The sequence below is a fragment of the Vipera ursinii genome, assembly GCF_947247035.1.
Source record: "Vipera ursinii genome assembly, chromosome: 2".
In the NCBI taxonomy this organism is placed as follows: Eukaryota; Metazoa; Chordata; class Lepidosauria; order Squamata; family Viperidae; genus Vipera; species Vipera ursinii.
In genome coordinates, this window is record NC_139513.1 from 281,656,701 (window position 1) to 281,676,586 (window position 19,886).

The 19,886-nt window shown below is 41.3% G+C and overlaps 1 protein-coding gene across 4 annotated transcripts in view; it reads left to right on the forward strand.

Annotated features, from left to right (window-relative positions):
* MBD2 (methyl-CpG binding domain protein 2) overlaps nt 1-19,886 on the forward strand; it is a 64,210-nt gene that overhangs the window by 18,945 nt on the left and 25,379 nt on the right. For all 4 annotated transcript variants that reach the window (XR_014491724.1, XR_014491725.1, XM_083356316.1 and 1 more), the window contains exons 2-3: nt 5,682-5,841; nt 9,850-9,987. Coding sequence is in view for 2 of the 4 variants with exons in the window: in XM_083356316.1 (XP_083212442.1) it covers nt 5,682-5,841; nt 9,850-9,987 (298 nt within the window). In the remaining 2 variants the exon portion in view is untranslated. The remainder of the gene's footprint in view (nt 1-5,681; nt 5,842-9,849; nt 9,988-19,886) is intronic.

Sequence of the window (19,886 nt, forward strand, 5' to 3'; positions counted from 1 at the left end):
AAAACAGGTTCTCTGCACATGCAAAAATCCATTGCTTAGAACAGCGGCGGCAAATTGAGACAAAGCCTTCAGGTAGAAGTTGCCTTGCTGAAACAGATGGAATGTTATATTTGCAAATCTTTGTAGAGGCTGTATTTGCTTGTGTTTCCCATTTTCTATGGAATGAGCATCCACCTGGAATACTTGCATCCAATTCTGGTCACCATGATACAAAAAAGATGTTGAATCCCTAGAAAGAGTGCAGAAAAGAGCAGCAAAGATGATCAGATGGCTGGAGGCTAAAACATATGAAGAACAGTTGAAGAAACTAAGTATGTCCAGCCTAACTAAGAGAAGGATTAGGGTGGCATGATAGCAGTCTTCCAATATTTGAGGGGCTGTCACAAAGAAGAGGGGGATCAACCTATTCTCCAAAGCACCTGAGGACAAGACAACAAGTAGCAGATGGAATCTTAACAAAAAGAGATCCAATCTAGAATTATTATTATTTATTTTTTTTATTTTTTTATTTATTTATATTTCTATACCACCCTATTCCTGAAGGACTCAGGGCGGTTTACAGGGCAAGGTTAAAAACAGTTAAAACAGTACAAAAATTAAGATAAAATTAAGATTAAAATAGGATTAAATAATAGCCCAAATATAAAATTTAAATTTAAAAATTTAAAACCCCTCAGTCCAGGCCAGATAAATCAAACAACCAGGTTTTTTAGGTCCCGGCGAACGAAGGTCGGGGGTGGTCCAGAGTTCCACAGGAAGGTTGTTCCACAGGGCAGGCACGCCCACAGAGAACGCCCTACCTCTAGGGATCACCCGCCGGCACTCAGTGACTCGGTGGCACCCTAAGGAGGCTCTCCCTGGACGATGGGGAGATTGATGCTGGCAGCAGGTGCTCCCTAAGATAACCCGGACCCATGTCATTTAGGGCCTTTATAGGTCATCACCAGCACCTTGAATCTCACCCGGAGGGCAACCGGAAGCCAATGCAGCTCACGGAGGAGAGGTGTTACATGGGAGTATCGGGAAACTGCCATCACAACTCGTGCGGCCGCATTCTGCACCAGCTGAAGCCTCCGAGTGGTCCTCAAGGGCAGCCCCATGTAGAGAGCATTGCAGTAGTCTAACTGGGAGGTCACGAGCGCATGAGTGACTGTGCGTAGGGCATCTCGGTCCAGATAGGGCTGCAACTGGCGGACTAGGCGAACCTGGGCAAAAGCCCCCCTGGTCACGGCTCCTACATGATCCTCCAAAGTGAGCCGTGAATCCAGGAGGACACCCAAGTTGCGAGCCCTATCAACGGGGGGTAAATGGAGACATTTCCTGACAGTGAGAGCAATCAACCAGTGGAATGGCTGGCTTGCCTTCAGTTGTGGGTGCTGCGTGCACCGAAGGTGGTCAAGAAGAGACTGGATAGCTATTTCACTAGAATGGCATAAGGTTTCCTGCTGGAGCATGGGATTGAGCCAGATTGGATTCAAAGTCCCTTTCAACCCTACTATTCTATGTTCTATGTACTCTTGAGAAAAGCCCACTGGTGCCACTCTAGCCGTGGCCACATGGCAGAACTCCTAGCTCCTGAGACTCAGCAGAAGTTTACAATATTGAATTCTTTGGCATTCTTAAAACCTATTGAACCAACTCTCTGTTGTTCCCAGCTGAGGGTGAGGTATGTTCCTTTGTAGGGGGGAAGGCAATTTGAGGGGTTTACATGAGAGAGAGGTGGGTGTTTTGACTGCTAATGCTAATGGTTGAAAATTGGATTCACCTTCTTTCAAACTTAATTCCTTCTCAACTCTTTCTTTTTGGTATGCCAAGTTGTACTTTTGAGGTTACAAAGGCACTATCTGAAAGCAGTGGATGAAAAAAAGGGAGCCCCATCCTCTCCCTTGTTCTTCTATCTGGGCTTCTTTTCCCAATGTACTATATAAACCTGTCAAAAGAGATGAGATTGCAAAGGCATAATTTAAGTCTGGGATAGGCAGTATTTTGCGATGAGGGGCATAGTTTGAAAACTTGTGTGGAGTATCTTTGTAACTTCCGCAGAATGACAAAATGTTGGATTGCTATATATTTAATAAACTATATAACAACAGCAACATGGTTACTGTGGGGGTGTTGCCTGCTCTCCAAAAAGGTCCTGCTCTGGGTGCGGGTTTGGCCCATTGCAGAATTCCCATTTACTAGAAAGTATCTTTAACCTTCTCTTGGCTGCTCTAGTGGGACTTTTGTTATATCCCAATCTATTCTTGCAAATAAAAGTGATGCTAATTCTGCCCCCCGCCCCCGCTATGCAATACAGCAGTTTATTTTATTTGTTTAATTAAACGTTGTCTTTTATTTAGGAGGGGCAAACAGCACAGTTGGCACCTGGGGAAGAGCTTAGAGGCTGATTGATGCATGCGTATTTATTTAGTTATAACTTTATTTAAAATGCCACTAACCATTTTAAAAAAACAAACAAACCTCAAGGTGGTTTATAATTAAAGCTGTTCCATAAAGCATTCCTTTAATTTAACTCATAAGTTAAATGAAGGGTGGGGCTACAGTACCCACAATTCCTTGCCATTGGCCACACTGGTTTGGGATGGTGGGAGATGGTCCAAAGTATTTGATGGGCATTGGATTGGTTACTTCCAAGTTGATCAGCACCTTGAAACCAAGCTAGAAACCAATGTAGGTGACAATTGCATCCCTCAGGCCATCCCTCTGCTGAACATGTAAATCTCATAGTGCTGTCTAATGTCTATTTATCCAAACAGTATTATAGTATTATTATTTATCCTTATTATCAGTGCTTTTTTTGTAAAAGAAAAAGGTGCCGGAACTCACACATGTCATACAACCCGCCTTGCCTACCCTACAAGGTTCCATCCAAAAAAGGTGCCGGAACTCCGTTCTGAGCATTCTATGAGAAAAAAAGCCCCGATTATTATTATCTTTCTTATTCCCCCTCCTATTGGTGGTATTATTATTATTATGATGATGATGATGATGATGATGATGATGATGATGATGATGTTACTTTGCATGTGCACTGAGACCTTCTGCACTGGAGGCAAATTCCTTGTGTGTCTAATCTCATTTGGCCCAATAAAGCTATTCTGTTCTGTTCTGTTCTGTTCTGTTTGATTCTATTCTCAATAAAGATTCTATTCTATTCTCAATAAAGATTCTATTCTATTTTATTCTCAGTAAAGATTCTATTCTGTTCTGTTCTATTCGATTCTATTCTCAATAAAGATTCTGTTCTGTTCCGTTCCGTTCCGTTCACTCCACTCCACTCCACTCCACTCCATTCATTGCCCTTTTTCTTCTGGGAGGTGCATTTTGTGCTCAGGAATCTTTCTGAGCTCTTTATAAAGGTAGCATTACACAGCACTGTTTATTATAGCAGCTCATGGAATAAGAGACAAAAACGGAGAATATTCCTGTACCTTGGAGGTCGCCCTCCGAAGCCCCTTCTAAGGAAAGATTAAATAGGAGAAGATGCTCAGATTGCCATCTTATGCTTTATGGAAGCTGGATGGATTTCACAATGTCTACATTTTAAACACTGGAGTAAACTTGCACCTATGGGGAAATGCAGAAGAGGAGGATCTATTTATTCAATTCTGGCTGATCCTGTAACAGCTAAACAGGATTGTACCTGGTTAATGGTTAGTGCATGGGAGACTAAGGACTTCTAAGGATTGAAGAAAAGGAAGTGGAAGAAAATGGCAGAAGAGGAGGATGGAAAGATGGTTGTAGGGTTGCCCAGAAAACTTCCAGGCTGTGCCGATGAAGTCATCAGAAGTCAAGCATGACTCAAAGAAAAGTCTCCCTTTTTTGCCCCTTCTTCTTTAAGAAGAAGAAGAAGAAGAAAACAACAACCCCACAGGAAACCTGTTAACAGAATCCTATTTTAGTCAGAAGTCTGGTAAAGAATGTATGGTTAGTTTTGGATTTATATAGATAGATGTGTGTTCGAAACTTGCTGGTGCAGTTTAGTTTCAAAATGTCTGTTCTGAAATCTAGCTACTTTCATTTTGACTGTATTTGGTAACTTTATATAGCTTTATAAATGCTCCAGAGCCACAGCCAAAGAGAGTAAACCATAAAGGAGAATTATTTGTAGCTCAGGGTTGAAATGAGCAGTCCTTGGTGCTGTCTGAGGTTGGTTGCTTTCTTGCAGATATCTCATTACACAAACTAGGTCATCAGGTAATGCAATATTTGCAAGAAAACAACCAACCTCAGACAGCACCAAGGAACCCTCAAAATAAAATAATCAACCGGCTCTTTGGACAATATTTTCTAAGAATGAGTTCCTGAATTGTGTTTTTTTAAAAAAGACTTTTTTGCAAACTGTTAAGATTCCTGCACTTACTTCAGAAACAGTTTCAGAGAAGTAGATTTTTTAAAAATGAAAATGTCCATCCAAAAGTTTCCTCAGGCTGTTCCATGTAAGCATGAGTTTTGATGCTATGAAGTGTTTGTTTATTTAACAAATATATATGGTGAGTCAGAATTCCTTTTGGTAGAGTTGGGTGGTCATATCAATTGGTTTAATAAATAAGTAGGTGCTTTATATGTGATGCAGAGGTTTTGAGGAGTGGTGCCAGGTTGAACTGTTCTTGCCCCAACTGAGTTTTTGAGATATCAGTTCCCACTTGAAGTTCCTACCTTTAAATACACCATAACTGAGTAAAGGGACGTGGTGGCTCAGTGGGTTAAGACGCTGAGCTTGTCGATCAGATGGTCGGCAGTTTGGCAGGTCGAATCCCGAGTGCCGCGTAACAGAGTGAGCGCCTGTTACTCGTCCCAGCTTCTGCCAACCTAGCAGTTCGAAAGCACGTAAAAATGCAAGTAGAAAAATAGGGACCACTACGGTGGGAAGGTAACAGCGTTCCATGCGCCTTTGGCGTCTAGTCATGCCGGCCACATGACCACGGAGACGTCCTCGGACAAGCGCTGGCTCTTCGGCTTTGAAAGGGAGATGAGCACCGGCCCCTAGAGTTGGAAACGACTAGCACGCATGTGCTGGGGAACCTTTACCTTTACCTTTTAGCCTTAGGCAAGGCCACCTCTCTTTAGTCAGTTTTCTTTTTCCTGTCTTCCAACAATGTGGGAGGATTGTGAACCTAGACTGGATCAGTGCCAGTGGGGGAACCTTTACCTTAACTGAGTAAAAAGAAAGTGAGTAATGTGGAAACATGAGTAAAGGAGATGTTGATTTATGAATATACAGAGATATATGTATTTGAACTGTAGTGTAGATGGAGACATGGTGGTTTTCTGGAAACCATTGGTTAAAGTCCTTAGTTGAGCAGAAATAAGAATTGAACCTGAATTTCCCCCAGTCTAACTCAAAAGCTTGTTCACTATAAAAAAAAGGGCCATTACATAACAGAATAAGAAACCTGTGCAAATGTGCAGTGCAGGATCAAGAACATTCAAAAAGTTGGATGACCCCAGCCAGCATGGCTGGCTCAGGAATTCTGGGAGTTAAAGTCCACAGGCCACAAAGGGGCCACAGTTGCTCATCCCTGCCCCAAATTATCCATGTCAACACTTGAATAGATTCTTGAATGTTGCTGGTGACTCTTCGGGGCTGTTCCCTTTCCCCATTTACTTAATGGTCTGAGAAGGAGTCCTTGCCTTGAATAATAGACCATTTTCTTCTTACTTCTATAAATTTGCAGTCCAAGCGGGAAGAAGTTCCGAAGCAAACCCCAGTTGGCCAGATACTTGGGCAACACGGTTGACCTCAGCAGTTTCGACTTCAGGACAGGGAAGATGATGCCAAGCAAATTGCAGAAGAACAAACAGAAATTAAGGAACGATTCGCTCAGTCAAAACAAGGTTTGCTCGCAAGCATGCTTTATGAATATGTTCATTGCAAAATCTTTGAAATCAAAAAAGGGAAAGAAACATCTGTTCACTGTTTTTAACAATCCCCTTGATAACTTTGCAATTACCTTGATCAATGATAGGAGTGCACAGATTTTAAAGCAGTATTTAATAATAATAATAATATAATAATGATGATGATGATGAAGTTGGAAGGGACCTTGGAGATCATCTAGTCCAACCCCCTGCTCAGGCAGGAAACCCTATACTATTTCAGACAAATGGCTGTCCAGTCTCTTCTTAAAAACCTCCAGTGTTGGAGCATTCACCACTTCTGGAGGCAGGTTGTTCCACTGATTAATTGTTCTAACTGTCAGGAAGTTTCTCCTTAGTTCTAGGTTGCTTCCCTCCTTGACTAGTTTCCATCCGTTGCTTCTTGTCCTGCCTTCAGGTGCTTTGGAGAATAGCTTGACTCCCTCTTCTTTGTGGTAGCCCCTGAGATATTGGAACACTACTATCATGTCCCCCCTCATCCTTCTCTTCATTAAACTAGACATACCCAATTCCGGCAACTGTTCCTTATATGTTTTAGCCTCCAGCCCCGTAATCATCTTTGTTGCTCTTTTCTGTACTCTTTCTAGAGTCTCAACATCTTTTTCACATCGTGGTGACCAAAACTGGATGCAGTATTCCAAGTGTGGCCTTACCAAGGCATTGTAAAGTGGTATTAATACTTCACGTGATCTTGATTCTATCCCTCTGTTAATGCAGCCTAGCACTGTGTTGGCTTTTTTGGCAGCTACAGCACACTGCTGGCTTGAGAGGGGTAAAATAAGTTGGTTTAAGACTGAAATACCAAATGGGAAATAATTTGAAAACTGGTACATGTTCGTTAAGAACCAGTTTGGTGTAGTGATTAAGCATCAGGTTACAATGGATGGAAACTAATCAAGGACAGAAGTGACCTAGAACTAAAAGAAATTTAGTGACAGAACAATTAACCAGTGGAACAGCTTGCCTCCAGAAGTTGTGGGTGCTCCAACATTAGAGGATTTTAAGAAGAGACTGGACAACCATTTGTCTGAAATGGTATAGGCCAGGGGTAGGCAACCTCGGTTCTTTTATGACTCATGGACTTCAACTCCCAGAATTCCTGAGCCAGCATGGGGTTGGACTAGAAGACTTCCAAGGTCCCTTCCAATTCTGTTATTCTGAACATACAAGTGAAATTTCTGGCATTGTTTTCCTATTGCACATGTCTATTTTTCTGAAGGAAGTTTGATTCTCCTGTATGGTTTATATATTCTCCCAGGATATGGTAATCTTCAAAAGCCTTTTGTGTAAAACTGACCATTTCTGCACTAGGTTTATTAGGTTTACCGATTAGGAGAATTATGTGGAGATTGGAGTTTGATATTAACTGTCAGAGCAAAACTTTCTCTAGAACAGTACAAGGCAAACTTTTCTGTAGAAGGAAACAAGGCAGGAGTAGATAATACTGTGGGGAGGTCAAAGAAGTTAACAGGGTGGCTGCATAAATGAAGCTTCATCCCATTTTATATGATATTGATGATATTGTGACAGACAAAGGGGGAGGGGCTTTGAACACATGATTTCAGTCATCATCTTGTCTCTATTTGAATCCCGCTGTTTGCAAAATATATCTGGTGTGGTTTGAAAGGATATTCAGTAACTGAGGTGCTGTTTTGGTGTAATTCTCATTTTCTCCTTAAAATTAAGAGAAAATAAATTAAGGAAGCTTGCATGCCATATCTCACAATGGGACTTTCATTTTTGGTGGACCTATGCCACTGTTTGTCAAAGCTTTCCAAAACACCAATTTTGAGATGTGTGATGAGGAACATCTACAGTATGGTAGTTACTTAAAAAGAAAAAAATAAATACTGAAATGAAAAGTACCATGCTCTAAATGATTATTTTATCTTACATAAATATAAAATATTTTAAAATTTTAATTAATAGTTTCATTATTGTATCATAATATAAGACTCTCACATGGCATATTTCTTTAATATCTGGAGTGGGATTTGTTAAATAACTGAGCCTTTTAAAACATTTACTCTCCACTGTACTGAGCATTGCAAACCTACTTCCACAAAAGGAAAAGGTAACCTTTTCACTCCAAAATTCTTATTTTCTGGAATTTCACCCAAAACCCTTGTAGTGAGGTTCTGCCAATGTCTCTTCTTCATTTGCTGAGGTGGTATTTGTTGAGTAAAAATGAACAGATGTAAAATCCTCAACAGCTTATGAAACACCTTCAAATTAAACTACCTAAGATAGTTTAATGCTACTCTACCGTAGGAGAGGATGAGGATGAGCCCAAGGGTGGTGTCAAATGAATCAAAGATTTGGAATTTCCGTGCTCCTGTTGGAGATCTAAATCAGCCCTCCTTGAAGTCGGTTGATTCTTATCTGGCACCAATTTGCTTTGACCGTTCAGATTTTTGTGTACAGGTAGCATGAAATAAACTTGTAATACGTTTGAACTCTATCCTGGTTCCTGATTTCTATGCTGCCCAGAGTCACCTTGTAAGGGAGATGGATGGCATAAAAATTAATGAATGAATTTCTTGCACCTGACATACAATGAATGTTGTGACTCTGTATAGCATATATCAAATTGAAATTTCAATTGCTGAGAGAGAATTAGTTTCCCCACCCCATTTCAAATTACTAAAATAGATCCTAATTTGCCTCTATAGCAAATTAGGAGCAAATTAGAGCCTTGGTGGAGCAGTGGGCTAATGCCTCCTTAAGTAACACCAGCTGCCTGCAATTAGTGCAGGTTCGCATCCCACCAGGCTCAAGGTTGACCTAGCCTTCCATCCTTCCGAGGTAGGTAAAATGAGGACCCAGATTGTTGGGGGCAATAAGCTGACTTTGTAATAATGCCGCTTGGGGTTTGTGCGAAAGCCCTAACAAGCAGGCATATACATAGAATGAAGGCTACTGCTAAGCTTGTAAGCCGCCCTGAGTCTTCGGAGAAGGGCGGGATATAAATGGAATTAAAATAAATAAAATAAATTATTTTCGCCAGTCTACTGTGTGAGTTCCTTAGTGCTCTGTCCTTGGTTAGACTTGCACTGATGATATTATCTATTTGGGCGACGAAACATCTGCAAGAAGACAACGAAGCTCAGAGAATGCTAAGGACCCCACCATTCAGCCCTGAGCTACAAATATTCCCTATTATTGGTCGCACTCTCCCATTTCTGTTCAGATGTTGTTCTGGTCCAGTTTTTCTAATTTAACTTACAGGTGTCACTTGATCAGAGGTCACTGAATTCAGCTGTGTGACTACCCACATTAATCTTTTGCCTTCTTCATCCTTGATTGACCTCATTTTACATTGGTTTTATAACACATTACGCCACTTTTTAGACCAGGGTCTTCAAACTTGGCCCTTTTATGACTTGTGGACTTCAACTCCCAGAATTACTCAGCCAGGCATGCATGGGAGTTGAAGTCCACAAGTCATAAGAGGGCCAAGTTTGAAGACCCCTGTTTTAAACAATCATTGAAAATCACCTCTCAAAACAGGAAGCATGGATTATTTTTTTCTCTTAAAAACATTCAAGGAAGCTATCCTTCCTTTTCGTCCAGCTTTAGATCAACAGTATCTCTGTGTCAGAATGATGCAACTTTTCATTGCACAGAAAGTTTTCTACGCTGTGGAGATTTCTAGAAGCCTGACAAATACTAAAACAACCCTCTTTTTTTGGGCAGTTTTGAAATAATTTAGCTTGAATATCAGGACAAAATTTTACTTTCTCAGCATCATAAGCAGAGATCCCAGACTTTGAGGCATTATGTATTATACAAATATAAAGCAGTCCATAATATTCAAACTTTTGCTGAACTACCATAATTAATGAGACATTTCATGTTCGGGATCTTATTATTTTGATCAAGTATCAACTTTTCATATCGACCTGGCTGGTATATCCAACCTAAGGTAATATGTAATTTTTTCTCTCTCCTTCCTCTTCAATACAGGGTAAACCAGATTTAAATACAACGTTGCCAATCAGACAAACAGCTTCTATTTTTAAACAGCCTGTAACCAAAGTTACCAATCATCCTAACAATAAAGTGAAGTCTGATCCACAACGAGTGATTGAACAGCCTAGACAGGTAATGTGCGTTGGGGTGCTGATAGACTTCCTTTTCCTGATGTGTTCTAGAACAGTGGTGGCGAACCTATGGCATGCGTGCCAGAGGTGGCACTCAGAGCCCTCTCTGTGAACACATGCGCCGTTGCCCCAGCAGAGTTCGCCAGAGTAGTGAGCACATGGCATTTGGAAGTGACAGGGCAGGAAGTGAGCTGCGGAGATGGCAAGGGGCTGGCCTAGCCCTACTCACCCAGTCTGCCATGACCATTGCAGCCATGCCTACCCATTGGGCCATGCCTCCCTACCCCCGCCTGAGGGCATCACAATGCTGACGCAGCCCTGGCACTTTGCAATAAATAAGTGGGTTTTGGGTCGCAGTTTGGGCACTCGGTCTCTAAAAAGTTCACCGTCACTGTTCTAAAAGAATAATGTTGACAATTTATCTCAATGCAAAACTTTATTGAGTCCATCACTTTGGCACTAATGAAAGCAAAACCAACTCTGGCAAAAAACACAAAACAAAACCCCAAACCCATAGAGAAAAAGCGTTGAATTCTCCCTCCTCCCTCTGGGTCAGGTCACATTGCCCATCAAGTGGAAAAATATTGTTGTGAGAAAGCATCTCTAGGTTTGGCGTCTGGCTTCTTAATCTCTGAAGTCTGCATTCCAAAACACTCCCCCCCCCCGCAGTTTGTTGGTAAGCTGAGAAGCAATATTTGTCGCACCAGCAAAACTGTGCCTTGAACTTTGACAGGGAGACTGCATCTTCCAGGAATCTCTTCCTGTTTTGTTTCTAAATCAAAATTATCTCTAAGGTCAGGTCGAATACAGGTAGTCCTCGACGTACGACCACAATTGAGCACAAAGCTACTGCTCCTAAGTGAGAAATTTGTTAAGTGAGTTTTGCCCCATTTTAGGACTTTTCTGGCCACATTTCTTAAGTGAATCCCTGCCGTTGTTAAATTAGTAACATGGTTAAGTGAATGTTACCCCACTGACTTTGCTTGTCAGAAGGTTGCAAAAAGGGATCACCTGATCCCAGGACTCTACAACCGTCATAAATGTGAACCAGTTGTCAAGCATCCAAATGGAAATCACGTGACCCTGGGGATGCTGCAACGGTCGTGTGTGAAAAATGGCCATAAGTCACTTTTTTCAGCAGCGTTGTAACTTCAAACAGTCACTAAATGAACTATTTTAAGTAGAGGACTATTTGTAACTTTTTTCAGAATAACAACATTCCATATTTTTAAATTTATTAAGATTGGGTGAAACAATCAATTACTTTTCTTAGGTGGTTATTTCTGCAATATCAGAAGTATTGGCTTAAGTTCTTTGGATGACTACTAGGCCATTGTAAAATAGGTTTACTTCATTTTCATGCAGAAGTTCTTAGAATTGTCCCACATTAGAATCTCAAATATTCTTTCCTAATAGGGTGTTTTTCATGCTATCTGGAAACAATGAAAGAGACAGATTAGCTGAAGGTTCCCAGATTGAAAATGCTGGTCTAATAAATTGGGAGGAATCCCAAGGAGACACCTATCCTATTAGTTCTCCTTTGGACTCAGCTCATCTTTTATATTCTTGTCAAGAATGAACTATGGTTGCAATAAGGGATGAAGCTTGGACCTTCAGTGATATATCTTACTATACAAAGTAATGTGTGCATCCTTATGGAATTGAATTATGGCATGCTTAAGAACTCTTGTTTTCTTCTTCTTCTCATTGGTTACTTTGCTGAAAAAAATCATTTGGTTTCTTCCAAATTAATATGATGAAGAGTAATTTTGAGCTGCAAGAGGAATCCAGTTGGTTGATAGACACACACACACACCCCGCCTGAGAGTCAGGTTGTTGTGGTTATGAGGCCAGCCAGATGTGGGACCGCTTCAAGCTATGCTTCTCAACCTTGGATCTCCAAATGTGGGATGTCAGAGTACTTGTAATTTTCCATTGGAAAGAATTTCATATGATAGTCTGGAAAATAAGCTCTTAGGGTCAGTGCAGCAGCCGACTAGACAATGTTTGGATGGCTTATTGATGCCCTTAAATGCAAGGTCTGTCGTAATAGATTCATTAAGATGTGTTGAAGACTACTCAACCCACAAAAGAAGACCACTTGGCATAAACTTCTTTATCATTTCATCCCACTCTTTACCAACCCTGTAAAGAGTTTTAGCAGCCACGTGAAATAAATGATTAAAAAAAACCCGATACAGACTCTCTGTAAGTCATTCTGTGCTAGTAAATGTCTACCTTTCTCTTTTATGTCCAAGTATTGCTCCGCACCAGGATTCAGGATAGATTTTTTACGTGTTCTAGAATTATGAAGGCATTATTACTGTAGCTATAGCTGCCGATGCATTTGGGAAGTGTGCCCTAGCTTTTCAACCGATTTATGAAGAGAACATTGAACTGGGAGCCACGAGTTGGACAAAAATGCTCAAAAGGAAGCATCGTTCAGGTTAAACAGCTCTACCTTGGATTATAAGAATATTCTGACGAGTGAAAGGGCCTGGTTTAAATATCCATTCTTCTCCCGAAGTTCTTCCACAGCAGAGCTAAGCCTGAACCAAGCCTTGAGGGCTGGGTATTAAATATTATTCAAATTATACCTTTTTGAAATGAGGCAGCTTTGCTCAGCATGAAAATGCCTTCCAAGAGGCTTTACCGAGTACTTAAAAGACGTAGGCCATATGTCTCCATCTCAGTGTGCATAACTTTTGCATACGGCAGTTCAAACTTAGAAGTATTTATTGGGATGTACATTGTACAAGAGGATAAGGCAACTCATTTCCCATCCAGATTGCGCTCAAATGATTTCAGTTAATTGACATCCTGCACACACCAAGATGCAGTTTGGTTCCTCTTCATGTGTTCCCATCTGGGATTGGCAGGTGGGAATGAGGACAAGAGCTTCTGATTTCCTGATGGATGTGCCCAGAGCTGCAAAAACTTCAGGGGGAGGGGGGGTGTCTTCATTTTCTTTGCATCTGGTCACCCAAGACTCTGCTTCAACTATCTTTTAATTCCGTTTTAATTAATTAATCAATCTCAGACCATTTCTTGAAAGCGGCCATCAAATTTAATTTATTCTTTCAAATGAATGTGTACCACTTGGATTAACACATCTTCTAGTTTTACCCACCCAACAGCACAGGGCCAACAGAATCCCGAGCATTCATTAATGGCTATAGAGGTTTTGATAAAAAATTGATTTATGGCTAACCTAAGTAGGAAAGGGGTGATATAGGTTTTCCCGGTTGCAAGCCATTTAGGATGAAATTCAGTAAACTTTATTGAGGTTAAAGGAAATAAGATTTATGAACAGAGATGCTTAAGTTTTTTTAAAAAAAATAAAAAATAAAAAACAACAGCAGTCTTTCTAACCATGCTATGAGTCCATGGGGCAGGGACAGTAAACCAGAAACTGCAATTGGCTTTTGGCTATACTAACCTGCCTTGGAATATTTAAACAAATAATAGGCTTGAAGGGAAAAGAAAGCTAGTTTGGATGTAAATTATCAGATGAAATTGAGTTAATTAAGCCTACCTGAACTTGAAAAGTTACACAGAATTGGACCTGGTTAGTATCTGAATCAGTAAGAAGTATGAGTAGACCTCAGTTAGTGACTTCCTTGTTTAGCAACCATTCACAGTTACGACAGTGATGAAAACATAACATTATGATCAATGTTCACCTTTATGACTTTCACAGGTCTCTAAAGCGAAGGAACACTAAGTAAGATCATGAACACTGTTGCCATTTCACTTAGCTGTTACTTCACTTAATGACCTAGTTGCCAGTCCCAATTGTTGTCATTAAATGAGGACTACCTATACCCCAGTCAAAAAATAATGAAACATTTTAGGGGGGGAAAAAAGGCCAACCATCTCCATACTGTGGCGTGGAGTTTCCATGCAGGCTTAAACCTTGAGTCTGACTCCAGTGAGATTTTATCTTAGCCTAATACTTGACAAGGAATTCAACAATTCCCCCTCCCCCCACCTCTTCTATAACTCAGAATTATAATTTGTGGAAGCTTCTGGAGAAGCTTTAAAGCTGTTGCTTTGAGCTCCAAGCCTGGCAATTTGGCTGCAAACGTTTCATCACCATTCAAGGGGACATCGTAGGTGCGCTTTGAATTGTGCTCGTCTGTCAGAGCGCTGGCCTTTAAATACCTTTTAACGTGATGCAAATTGGTACAAGTGTTATTTTTTCAAATATTTCTAAGTCATGGTCTGATTTCGGGCTGTTTGATTGGATGGTTGTTGTTGCTGGGCTGCAATCGTTGGGGTTAAGTACTGTCTGTGTGATGCAAATTAGCATTAGTGTTGCTTGTTCGGGTGCCCCTGAGTCATGGTCTGGTTTTGGATTGTTTGGTTGGGTGACTATTGTTCCTGAGGTGTGGTCTGATTTCTTGTGAAGGGTTATGATTTCCGTTGCTGCATGGTGGGGTGCCTGTTTGTTCATTTTTAAATGCTACCTTTGGGATTGCGGTTTGAGTAGTTCTTTCACTCTCAGTGGTCGGTAGACCGGGTCTATGTCAATGTGTCTGTTTATTGAATTATTGGTGGAAAACCAAGCTTCAAGATATTCTCTTTCTCTCTTTGATTTCACCTGGGCTACAACTGTGGTCCCAGTTAGATCAAATGTGTGTCCTTGTGAGTCTTTGTGGATGGACATGAGGGATAGTGGGTCATGTCTTTTGAGAGCCAGGAAGCTTTAAAGTCTACTTTTAAAGTGTCGATGACCAAGGTCTTCCAAATCAGCAGGTACTATTTTAGACACCTTTGAGACACAGCCATTATTTTTCCAGCCAACATTAGCTATGAGGTTGTTTGATTTTCAGCCGATTCCTGGTAACTTAGAATTATATCCCTCAGCAATCTGTTACCAGGATAAAAAGATATCCCTGACTTTGCACATGCTGGGCATTTGAAAACTCTTTATTTCCTTTTGTGCTCCACTCTTTTCTGAGGATAACCAGCAGGAGATGAATGCAAAACATCTTTAGAACTAGTCTGTTTATCCTCTTGAGATCTGAAAGCACTCCAGCCCACTTGGGAAAGCCTGTGTTTAAAACTGCAGAAAGAAAATGATTGCTTTTAAATACGGCTTGAATAGAACAGCATAAACATGAATTCTGTAATCAAGAGTAGGCAGCTGAATGTCAGTTCAACCCAATCTGTTCCTTTTTAACTATAGCATTTCTTCTTCAGAGAAGCAGTGGGCAGCATTATCAAACAGGTCTTAATTTTGCAGGATGTCCTTTTGATAGTTGTTTGTTAGCAAAGGAGGCAAAAAAGTCGTATATTGTTGAAGTCAGTATTGCGGTAACAGGGCAGAGATGGTGAAAACGGGGTGGTGTGGAAAAAACCCGTTTGGGAGGATAGCTTTCGAAGAGAGGGGGGTGGTGGGATGCTGCAAATGGAAAAGAGATTGGCCCACCTCGACAGGGAAAAGATGAGGTGTGATAGTGGAATGATGCCAAGTGTGTGCCAGTGGTATCTTTCCCATCGTAGGACTGCAGCTCCAGAATTTCCTGAATAATAATAATAATAATAATAATAATAATAATAATAATAATAATAATAATAAGTAGTAGTAGTAGTAGTAGTAGTAGTAGTAGTAGTAGTTGGAAGGGACCTTGGAGGTCATCTAGTCCAACCCCCTGCTCAGGCAGGAAACCTTATACCATTTCAGGCAAATGGCTGTCCAATCTCTTCTTAAAAACCTCCAGTGTTGGAGCATTCACCACCTCTGGAGGCAGGTTGTTCCACTGGTTAATTGTTGTAACTGTCAGGAAGTTTCTCCTTAGTTCTAGGTTGCTTCTCTCCTTGACTAGTTTCCATCCATTGCTTCTTGTCCTGCTTTGAGGTGCTTTGGAGAATAGCTTGACTCCCTCTTCTTTGTGGCAGCCCCTGAGATATTGGAACACTGCTATCATGTCACCCCTCACTCTTCTCTTTGTTAAACTACACATACCCAATTCCAGCAACCGTTCCCTATATGTTTTAGCCTCCAGCCCCCTAATCATCTTTGTTGCTCTTCTCTGTACCCTTTCTAGAGTCTCGACATCTTTTTTACATCGTGGTGACCAAAACTGGATGCAGTGTTCCAGGTGTGGCCTTACCAAAGCATTGTAAAGTGGTATTAGTACTTCACTTGATCTTGATTCTATCCCTCTGTTAATGCAGCCTAGCACCGTGTTGGCTTTTTTGGCAGCTGCAGCAAACTGCTGGCTCATATTTAAGTGATTGTCTACTAGGACTCCGAGATCCCTCTCACAGTTACTACTATTGAGCAAGGTACCACCTATACTATACCTGTGCATTTGATTTTTCCTGCCTAAATGTAGAACCTTACTTTTTTCACCATTGAATTTCATTTTGTTAGATATTGCCCAGTGTTCAAGTCTGTCCAGATCTTGTGTATCTTGAGCCTATCTTCTGGAGTATTGGCTATTCCTGCCAGCTTGGTGTCGTCTGCAAATTTGATGAGTTCCCCATCTATCCCCTCAGGGCTGTTGTTTAGGATTTTAAGAGTTGAATTGCCCACATCTGAGAGGTACCTGGTTTGGAAAAAGTTTCTTTACAAAATATCAGGGGTGAAGTAAGTTGGACAGCATCTATGGAGTTTCTCTGTCATCCAGGTCATGGTTGTCCCAAAGGTATTTTTTTTTTCAGGAAGCAACTGGACTTTCTTGCTTCTTTCTTTGAAGCTGTTTTGCTTTTCATCCAAGAAGCTTCTTTGGCTCTGAACGGATGGTGGGAAATGGAAGGATTTATATTCTTTGCAAACAGCTGGTCATTTGCATTCTTTTAGAGAGTCATTGAGGACATTTGGAGGCTTATCTGTGTCCTTGGGGTCACCTGAGTGGTGCAAATGTTGTGTGGACCCTTCTTGGCTGCAAAATGTTTTCTACCGTGTGTCTCTTCCCTGTTGAAGACAGGCAAAGGGCTGTTGGGGATGAGTCTGCAGTGTAAATTGTTGGACAATATTAGCTGTATTTACTCCATACCCATAACGTAGAAACTGAATTAACCCACTGCTGTGTTCATGCATAAATTTATCAGGTTTATTGGATTTGTGCAACATGCAAACCTAAACTAAGGTTAGCATTAACATCGGCGTGTTTTGCAAATCAACTTTTTGAGCTTTTTATTCAATCCTGTTAAATATGTTGGGTGAATATAGTCACTAACTAACTTTTCCCTTTTACACTTAGCCTTTTAAATGTGGAAAAATGAAATAAACTTTTGCTATTGGATTTTTTTTTTTGCACCTACAGTCTTGTGAAAAAGAGAGTACACCCTTCTGGCTTTCTCTTTGCAAGTTAAATAATAACATGGTGTAATATGTTTTGTTGTTCATCTGAGGTTGTGTATGCCTACTTTTAAGAATGGCAAAGGATACTATGTCTTGATACGTAAAACAAAGAACTCATAGGGGTGTACTTTCTTTTTCACATGACTGTATGTGCAGAAAGTTTCTCTCTCTCTCTCTCTTTCTGGGTCTGTCTGTCTGTGTGTATGTATGTGTGCACACGTGCATTGTGTAGGCCTTTCCTGATCCATTTCTGCTCCAGGGAGAAAATCACCACTAGGGCAGTAAAGAAGGCTTAGTTCAGGTGCATTTGTATGTTGGGTTTCACCAACTTATGTTGAAGTTGATCCAGGTTCAAGGACAAGGCAGAAGGAGAGGCTGGTGGTCCCAGATTTAAAGAATTTAAAGAGCCCCCTTGACCTGCCCCAATCCCTTCCATCAGTTTCCCTTAAGCTTAAGTGGATGAGAAGGAAGAACAGCAGCTTTTACTGCCTGACACAGCCATTATTTCTTTTCAAACCTGGATTTACTAAACTTTCTTGGGAGAGCAAACGCTGGAAGAAAAGAATTGCTAGAAGCAATAGCAAAAGTACTTAGACTTACGTACTGTTTCATAGTGCTTTACAGCTCTCTCTAAGCAGTTTACAGAGTCCGCATATTACCCCCAACAATCTGGGTCCTCTTTTTGCCAATCTTTGAAGGATGGAAGGCTGAGACAACCTTGAGCCGGTCAGGATCGAACTCTTGGCAGTGAGCAGTGAATTAGCCTGCAATACTGCATTTTAACCACTGCGTCCCCACAGCCCTAGGGGCCAATTAGCAGAGAGGCTAATCTGAGAACTGGAAAGGGTAGTGTTTCTAAGGATGACCAGAGGGCAGGACAGATCTGTGGCCACATGCGTACAGGTAGTCCTTGAATTACAACCATTCGTTTATGACCATTCAAAGTCACAAGAGCATTGAAAAAACAACTTACAACTGGTCCTCATATTTATGACCTTGACAGCATCCCAACAGTCACATGATCAAAATTCAGGCAACTGGATACTGCAGCACTGAAGATTTTTAAGAAGAGGTTGAACAGCCATTTGTTTGTAATGGTATAGAGCAGGGATCCTCAACCTTGGCAACTTTAAGACTTGTGGACTTCAACTCCCAGAATGCCTCAGCCAGCAAAGCTGGCTGAGGCATTCTGGGAGTTGAAGTCCACAAGTCTTAAAGTTGCCAAGGTTGACGACCCCTGGTATAGGGTCTCCTGCTTGAGGAATTGAGCTAGAACAGGGGTCCTCGACCCCCTGCTCCAAGAACCGGCACTGGTCCACAGCATGCCAGAAACTGGGTCGCACAAACAAGCAAAACCCAATTCATGGGATTCAGGCAGCACACAAAACCACACCCTCTCTAGTCCCTGGAAAAACCTCTCCACAGAACTGGTCCCTGGTGCCAAAAGGGTGGGGGTCACTGAACTAAAAGACCTCCAAGGTGTCTTTCAACTCTGTTATTTTGTATTCCGATTGCCATTTGCAATCATCCCAACAGGCAAAATAAATGTAGGAAGCCGGATTTGCTTAATGACCATATGATTCACTTGACAAATGCAGTGATTCACTTAACAAATGTGGCCAAAAAAAATTTAAATAGTACAATTGGGCATGATTCACCTTAACAACCACCCTGGTGGTTCTGATCTGAATAGTGGTCATAAGTTGAGGACTATGAGCGTGGTGGTACAAAAGTGGAGAAGAAAGTATAGGTAGGAAATGCTACAAGTTAGGTTAGGCTTCACTGAAGTCTCCCAACCGTCCCAGGACTTTGTATGCTCGGCCTTTTAAGAGCAAAGTTGTAGCCCCAGTTTCTTTGCCTCTGGGATGAAAAACATGCTCATTGGCCTTCCATTCAGTCCTGATTCTTGGGCATGTGCTCCAAAGTTTCCCTCCTTGCAGCATGACAAATTTTCCCCGCTCCCATAATTTCTGTGAGAGATGGTTTAAATAGCTTCTTTGCAGACATGCTTTGTCTGCTGAAAGTGTAGGTGTCTTTTTTTCCACACCATATCTCCAGTAAAGACCAAATGGAAAAGATTGTGTGACATATTTTTTCTGAACCTATCGTCCTCCAGATGTAGTAGTAACAACAACAAACAACAACAACAACAACAACAATAATAATATAATGTTGGAAAGGACCTTGGAGGTCATCTAGTCCAACCCCCTGCTCAGGCAGGAAAGCCTATACCATTTCAGACAAGTGGCAGTCCAGTCTCTTCTTAAAAACTTCCAGTGTTGGAGCATTAACAGCTTCTGGAGGCAGGTTGTTCCACTGGTTAGTTGTTCTCACTCTCAGGAAGTTTCTCCTTAGTTCTAGGTTGCTTCTCTCTTTGGTTAGTTTCCATCCGTTGCTTCTTGTCCTGCCTTCAGGTGCTTTGGAGAACAGCTTGACTCCCTCTTCTTTGTGGCAACCCCTGAGATATCGGAAGACTGCTATCATGTCACCCCTCGTCCTTCTCTTCATTAGACTAGACATACCCAGTTCCAGCAATCATTCCTTATATGTTTTAGCCTCCAGTCCCCTGATCATGTGTACACCTT